The sequence below is a fragment of the Alligator mississippiensis genome, chromosome 12 (assembly GCF_030867095.1).
Source record: "Alligator mississippiensis isolate rAllMis1 chromosome 12, rAllMis1, whole genome shotgun sequence".
NCBI lineage: Eukaryota > Metazoa > Chordata > Crocodylia > Alligatoridae > Alligator > Alligator mississippiensis.
In genome coordinates, this window is record NC_081835.1 from 58,105,882 (window position 1) to 58,113,891 (window position 8,010).

The 8,010-nt window shown below is 42.7% G+C and overlaps 1 protein-coding gene across 4 annotated transcripts in view; it reads left to right on the forward strand.

The window, feature by feature from the left end:
- The window catches only part of NUP188 (nucleoporin 188), a 42,347-nt gene that overhangs the window by 16,938 nt on the left and 17,399 nt on the right, over positions 1–8,010 (forward strand). For 3 of the 4 annotated variants that reach the window (XM_006272301.4, XM_014610603.3, XM_059715605.1), the window contains 9 exons: positions 479–605; positions 744–899; positions 1,605–1,731; positions 2,160–2,247; positions 2,333–2,409; positions 3,207–3,321; positions 3,726–3,846; positions 4,068–4,134; positions 4,712–4,840. In XM_006272301.4, the coding sequence (XP_006272363.2) occupies positions 479–605; positions 744–899; positions 1,605–1,731; positions 2,160–2,247; positions 2,333–2,409; positions 3,207–3,321; positions 3,726–3,846; positions 4,068–4,134; positions 4,712–4,840 (1,007 nt within the window). The remainder of the gene's footprint in view (positions 1–478; positions 606–743; positions 900–1,604; positions 1,732–2,159; positions 2,248–2,332; positions 2,410–3,206; positions 3,322–3,725; positions 3,847–4,067; positions 4,135–4,711; positions 4,841–8,010) is intronic. The other variant, XM_006272300.4, reaches the window with a different exon arrangement.

The window sequence follows — 8,010 nt, forward strand, 5'->3', positions numbered from 1 at the left end:
GCCTGCATACTGCATTACGGCATGTTCTGGCATACCTGGTGCAGTTAGTGGTATAGACATACTCAGAAAGTTCTGCATGGGACTAACTTGCATGCTTTCTCTTTTTTTGATGTGGGATTCGAAGCCAGTAGTTCCAAATAAATCTGGTGATAATTAAGCAAATTTAACATTTCATTGCAATTCTAAGAGAGCTAGTTTCCCAGCACCTGGCTCTGACAACCATTGTTACAGTGGTGTTTGGTCAGGATATTATTTATCTGAATGCTGTACATGTGTTAGAACATTTGACTCATAATTGGTTCATTAGCTCAGATTCTAGTTGGAGAAAGGAATTCCATGGGTCTTGTATTAGGCAAACTTTGTATATTGTGAGCAGATGCTGCATTTCAAGCAAACATCCATCCTTGGAAATGGCCTCATTAGATAGCTCCTTAGAAAGCTGTCATTTGGGCTGTATGCTCTAGCTGTCTTTTTTCAGGTGTATAGCTTCCTGGATAAAATGTCCTTCTACATTGAGTTGTACAAGAACAAACCCCCTGATGTGATTTCACATGAAGATGGCACCCTTTGGCGAAAGCAGGCACCAAAGCTCCTCTATCCTCTGGGTAAGGAAATGGGTCAAGTGGATTCATCTTTGGAATACTTCCATTAAACCAAGTAGCTTATAGGTTTTAGTCCTTAAAACGGGATAATGCAGATAAGATTCTCACCTCTTTTTTGGTTCATCTCTTGCCAATCCTTAGGGCTTGGTCAGACAAACTTGCGAATACCTCAGGGAACAGTGGGCCAAGTAATTCTGGAAGATCGGGGGTACCTTGTACGATGGGAATATTCCTACAGCAGCTGGACATTGTTCACTTGTGAGATTGAGATGCTGCTCCACGTTGTATCAACTGCAGGTGAGGCAGGTTGGGAATTGTGGGAGCTTTTGAGAGAGAGAAGAATTTGGTGAGCCTAGTTAACATTGACATGAGGTGTGAAAAGCAAGAGTGGGCTTTGGATACATGATTGTCTCTATGACTTCCACTGGGACAGCCTGGTACTGTCCTTTCCTCTCTTTTGCCATGATCCTCCATGAGGTGCTGGTTTTAACAATTTCCACCTGAGAAAGGAGTAAGGAGAACTGTAGAGACTGGAAGAGGAGGAAGAAGAGAAGAGAATGAGCAGTTAGATGCAACAGTTGTTGGAAGAACTTAGAACATTTGTCATGTACCAGAGAGCCACTTCTTATTTAATCATGTTACTTCCATAAAAGGTATTAGGCAGTACCAAGACAATGTAAGGACATGGTCTAATATAAAATGAGAGAAATGCTAAGCCATGAGCTTGTTAAAATAAAGACCCTACTTTTCAATGTTTTTTTGGTGGGGGAGGCTGTGGGAGGGGCACAATCCCAATATGAACAATTTCAATTATGAACACTGGAAAATAGAAACTTCCTTCATTGGATATTTGGGGTAGATTGAGGAGTAGCTTATAGAAGGTAGATTCTCAATTGTAGGGGTAGCATGGGAATAGCATTAGATGATCCAAGGACTGTTTAGAGAGACTAGTGCTGCCTTCATTTCAGAATGTAATAGTGTTGTGTTTTTTTTTTTATCTAGATGTGATTCAGCATTGCCAGAGGGTCAAGCCAGTCATTGACTTGGTACACAAAGTCATCAGCACTGATGTGTCAGTAGCAGACTGTCTTCTCCCAATCACATCGCGGATCTACATGTTGTTGCAAAGGTAAGTAGATGAATGGCAGTTAAGTCACAAGAAGCAGTTCAATAGCAAATTTTGCCTAAGGCAGCACAGAATTCAGGAGATTACATTTCCAAGTCTGTGCTCAGACCAAATAACTTTGCCTCTTCTTAGCTGTTGAGTGCTTTAATGTGGTGGCGGTATAGTATTATAATCTGAAGTGGATGCAATTTTATTAATAGAAAGCCATCTTATACTAATATAGCTAAACCTGCAGGGAAGGGGTATAAATCCTTTTAGTATTAAGTGCCATTATCCTGATACTATTGTGCTTACATTGGGGGTTGTATAACTAACTATTCTGATAGACAAATCACATTCCTTTCTTCTTGCACACCACTGAAAAATTAGGTGTAGGCCTAGCCAATTTGTTCTAGAAGTTTTATGTATGATATTGGTTATCTGTTTCCTAGGTTAACAACTGTGATTTCTCCCCCTGTGGATGTTATTGCATCCTGCGTCAACTGTTTGACTGTACTTGCTTCTCGGATGCCAGCCAAGGTAAGGGAATAAAAGTCTGACTTTCTTGAAAGTGAGGCATGTTGTGTGTACAAGAAAACATACCTGTACTTTTTTTTCACTTCAGGTTTGGACTGACCTTCACCATACAGGGTTCTTACCATTTGTTGCTAATCCAGTTTCCAGTATGAGTCGCATGATTAGGTAATCAATTTATTTTTTGTTTGTGCTTCCTATAGCACTTCACTCAAGGGGTCAGTGTTTTATGAGTGTTCAGTTCAAACTTCATAAAAACATCCAAGGTTCCATTTTTACATCATGAAATGGTATTAATTCACTTCTACCAGAAACTCCAAGGTTCTTTGATGTTAAATGCCAGTTAGAATGACTCTGGGAGGCTGTCTTAATTTTTTATCACTCAGAGTTTATAGTAGAAGAAATAGGGGATTTCATCTTGATTGTGAGATCAAAATCTTTTAAAGAACCATAATATATTGTGCTCTTGAACTCTATCTAGGGGGTTGGGTAGAGCAACAGCTATTGGAGCCCTCTTACCTCCCTTATCCCCTCTGAGCAGAATCTGCCATGTCTGGGTAACAACTGTAATCCACATCCCATTTCCTTTACACACAAACTCTGTTACCGTACCATTTACATGAATGAATTGCACAGAACTCTAAAATATCTGAGCTGCCTGGAAGGGAATGCTTTTGTCGGTAGAAAAAAATGTTTAGATAAACCCCACCCCGGTCATAAACAATGGAGGCAGAAGCTAGATTAATCAAATATTAAATAAAACGTAGTCCTTAGGAAAAGCGAAGTAATATTTCTTAAGGGAAGGAGGGATATTGATCCCAAGCAGTATGGGTTCAACCTTTTCATACTCAAGTTGCATTAATTAATGTAATTTTCATCTTTCCCCACCTGCATATCTCTGTGAGCACACCTCCGTTATGCCTGGTGTCTGTTCTTCATACCAACACATCTCTCTTTTTCCACAGTGCTGAGGGGATGAATGCAGGAGGTTATGGCAACCTGTTGATGAGTATAGAACAGCCTCAGGGCGAGTACTGTGTCACCATCTCCTTTCTACACTTAATCACTACTCTTGTCCGTGTAAGTGCTTCTCCAGCGATTCTACAAGTAAAGTCATCCATAGGCTCCTGTTAGCTGGCAGTGCAGAAATAAAATAAAAGCACATACCAGAATGTATGAGGTTCTCCTGTGGGGTGGGAACACTCACCTTTTCATGCTGGAGAGCCTGCATTTGGGTAAGCCAAAGGGGAAAGCTTGAGCCTTTTCCAGAGGTACAACTATGTTTACCTCCATAATGCATCTAAACTTCACTTGTGTTGAGTGTTAAAGAACAGAAATTGCTGAACAAACATCTGTCCACTTAGTTTTTTGGACAGAATTCTTCCAGTCTCTATTTCCATCCTGGGAGTGTGAGGGATTGAAAACACTCATATAAAAAAAATCATGCCTTTGGAACTAAGATGTAATGGTTTTGTCTCCTCTAGGGACAGCTTGGCAGCACACAGAGCCAAGGACTGATGCCCTGTATCGTGTTTGTATTGAAGGAGATGCTGCCAAACTACCACAAATGGCGCTATAACTCCCATGGAGTGAGAGAGCGAATTGGTAAGGATAGCTTTGCAAATGAAGCAGAGCTGAATTCTTTCTTCAGAGAGAATGTGTCTTTTTCGCTGTTTTTTAAAAATTTTATTTTAAGGCATCTCAGTGAGTATTTAGATTTATGTTCTTTACTATAATATTGCACGTAGCTTTGCAACCTTTGGAAAATACTGCGAATTCCATAACTACTATTAGTAATCACTGAGTAGCTTGTTCTTGGGTTTCAGGGTGTCTGATCCTGCAGCTGATCCATGCTATTTTGAACCTGTGCCCTGAAATGGATCCTCATAGCAGGTAAGTGTACAGTGAATTTAAGACATTATTTTATATGTGCCAACTCTGATTGCAGGATAAAACACCTTTGTCATAGTCTTTTTGTTTTCATCTTGGAATGTGAATTAAGGAGAATCAATTGATATGATTATATTGTGTTTCTTAACAGCTCTGGTTTACCTTGCTTTAAACTGAACCCAGGGAAATGTGCGAAGGCTGGGGGAATGCTAAACAGTGTAGTTCTTCAAAGAGTCTGATAAAAGAAGGGAAATCAGTAGAGGGATCTTGGCTTAGTCTGCTACTGATGTATATATTCCAGGGCAGCCTGTATTCTCTCTGGTAGTTGTGCCCATTCTGAGATTTCTACCAGATGCACTGAATTAGAAGAAACTAGAGGTGATTGAGGGCACGGGAACTTGTAAAATTACTTTGGGTTAACTTGGTGCTAAATTAATGGATAAGACCATCTAAGGAGTTTCTAATGTGATCTTGTTTTGGGGTTGGTATTGACTATGATGCACCTTGGTGGGTGTATTGAATCTGGCAAATAACCTTTTCTATGATTGCTGTCTCATGGCTGTGTTTTTCTACCTTGCAGCAGTGCCCCCAGCCTTCAGTCTTTATGCATTTTCAGCCTGGCTAACACAGAAGCAGGGCAGGCTGTCATTAACATCATGGGCATTGGTGTGGACACCATTGATATGGTAATGGCTTCACAGTCCAGTAGGTAAGTCACCTGTTCCATTCTAGTAGCATGAAGAAAGAAGGAACAAATCAAATTTGAAGTGTGTGTGTAAAAGATTTGATATTGCTGGGGGGACACATGTAGCAGCCAGTCACTGCAACCCTTCACTGATCAGCATTTTGGCAGAATTGCCAAGAACCCGCTAATGATTATGCACTTCTTTCTTTCCTGATAGGTGTTACCCACAGTAGCTTTCTTGCTTCTGATAGTGCTTAATCTAACTGATAGATGCAGCATGTAAATGAGATGTGGGAATGCTTGATTCATGCTTGCTGGCATTAATACTTATACAAATAAATCATTTAAATTCACCATGTGAAAGGATCAAATGAATTAGAAGATGGGAACACTATAGCAAAAGTTATAATTTCTGTATCTTCAAATAACATCTCAGTTCAGTATGCTCCATTAGTATGAATGGATTATTACAAAGCCTCATGATTCCTCGAAGACTCAGGGTGAATTCTGGCCCCTTACTTGTGAACACTTCTTGTGAACAATTCCTTTACTGGTATGAAAGTAATTTTGTGTTGTGAAACACAACAAGATCCTCTGTCCTTTGGGACTGTTAGCACTTTTGACACTTTAAGTTTGCTGAGTAAAGAGGAATCTTAAAATGCTATGGGATTAAGTAGAAATATTGAAATTAGGGTTATGCAGATCCTGAGGTCTTGTGCTACACAACTGCAGCTGAGGTTTTCAAAGGTTAATGTGGATCATAATAGAATGGGAGAGAGTGATTGATCTGTCCCCCTCTATTGGTGACGTTGTTGGACCTGTCCCCTCCTGCTCGAGATAGCATACAATCTCACTGGTGAATACAGCAGTTTTTTTGCATGGAAAAGTAGCATTAGGAAAGTACTAAGCATTGCAGCTGGCATGGTCTATAGGGTCAGTTTTGTAGCAGTGTAATGTCTTCTTTGGCTCTTTGTCTTCCTTTTCCATCTTTTTCCCTGTATATATGTTTTGCTGCCTATTCTTCCTTTTCTTTGAATGTTTGGAAGTGTGGAAGAAAGCCAATACTGTGTGGCTTGCCATCTCTTCATGGACTGCTAGCAAATACTTCCTGGGTCACCAGTGTTACTCAGACCTCAGTTTTGAAAAACCTTTGATTTCTCTCTTGACTCCTGACATCATTACATTTTAATATTTTACAGTAGCTATATAGTACAGATGGTGTTACCTTCACCATCTTTTTGATGCCTATTGGTTATTGCCTCCTAGCCAAGTTGGGTTTAGCCCAGAGGTGCTGGGGTTGAGCATCCCTGGTATAGCCAAACTAGTTCCTTAAGAACATTATAGTGTTTCTAGTGCAGGGGTAGGCAATGTTGTTTGGCCGGAGTGCCAAAATCCCCACAATGCCTACCTTGGAAGGTGCCGGAGTGCCGGCATGCCAGAAAAACAAAATGAGGGCATGGAGTACATGGCAGGATGCCCTGCTTGTGCCCCTTGCCCCCTAGCCAAAGCTGCTGCCCCTTGCCCCCCAGCCCTGCTCATGACCCTTGCCCCCCACCCCTGTTGCCCCTTGCTCCCCACCCAAAGCCCCTGCCCCTCAGCCCGGGGTCTGTGGCTGTCAGCAGCTACCCAGAACCTGGGCCAGCTGCAAACATCTGCTGCCCCTCCGCCCCGGCCCTAGCTGCCTCCCAGACCCGGCTCCAGGGAGACAGCACATACCAGCAGTGCTCCCCACTGTGCTGCCCTTGCTGCTTCTGCAAAGCAGTGTTGGAACCCGGCACAGCAGGGGGTACAGAAAACTGCCTGCTTCCAGCTCCCCGCTGCCGTGCTACACTTCCTCTGCATGCACGGAAGCAGTGTGGGCAGCAGCGCAAGGTTGTGCCCCTTGCTGCTGCCCCTACCTGCAGGGAAAGTGTGGCAGGGCAGCGGGGAGCTGGGAGCAGGCAGCTTTCTGCACCCCACACTGTGCCCTGCTGTGCTGGGTTCCAACACTGCTTTGCAGAAGTGGCAAGGACAGCACAGTGGGGAGCACTGCTGGTATGTGCTGCCTCCCCAGGGCCGGGTCTGGGAGGCAGCTGGGAGTGGGGCTGGGGCGGAGAAGCAGCAGATGTTTGCAGCTGGCCCAGGTTCTGGGTAGCTACTGGTAGCCACAGAGCCTGGGCTGCTTGCAGCAGGGCTTGCAGCGTCCCAGCTGCCTGTTGGGAGCAGCCTGAGCTCCCGCCTGGCAGCAACTACCCAGAGCTGGGGCCGGCTGCAGCTGGGAGGCTGCAAACAGCTGCTGCCTCCCCGGCCCCAACTTGTGCTGAGGAAAATGGCTTTGTGTGCCATGCTTGGCACGCGTACCGGGGGTTGCTGACCCCTGTTCTAGTGTTTCATATAAGAACTTCCCCCACTTTCCTCCTCTTATAATGACCATCATTTACTTGGTCATTTACCTTAAGACACTATCAAATGTAGCATGAATGAAAACGGTAGCATATATAGCATGCATGAGCAGTTGCAATACATTATGTAGTTCAGAGCTTTGCTTTTTGATCTTTGCCAAAGACATTTTAATCTCTGATATTCATGCTTTTATATACATTAGTCCTTGAAATGGTGCTGGAGGTGTGTGTCTTTCCCAGTTTCATGCTGCTGTGGCTTGCTTCTATAAAAATGAAGTAGTATGATCATCTTAGAAATTTTAGATTTATTTTACTTGTTTGGTCCAACAGTTGCACTCACTCATTGGAGAATTTCAAGGGAACTACAGTCATTGCAAATTTGTGGAAGTAAGTCCTAATGCTAAGCAAGCTAAGAAAAAATAACATGTTAAGTATCAGTGTTTGATTTAAGGTGGAGACTTAAAGGGTGCCCCTGTATATTGCCACCCTTTTAATAAGTAGGGTTATGCACAGTTTGGGGTTGTATAAGGCCTTGGTGTGGGTGAAGGAAAGTGTGAGATAAGAGAGAAGTAAGGATAGCATGTCAGTTTTAGTTCTGAATTGCCCCTTTCTTTTCATGGAATTATGTAGCCACAGTAGTAATTTCATTGTTTGGATTGTAGCAGTTGCCATCTGACTTTGTCTTTCTGCAAAACTTCCTTTCTGCTTGACTTTTTCCTTTTCTACAGTATCTGTGTATGGCACACTTTTACAAAAGTTTGTGGTTAGTCAGTGAAATAGCTTTGTAGTTAAAGGGACTTTGAAGAAATAGAA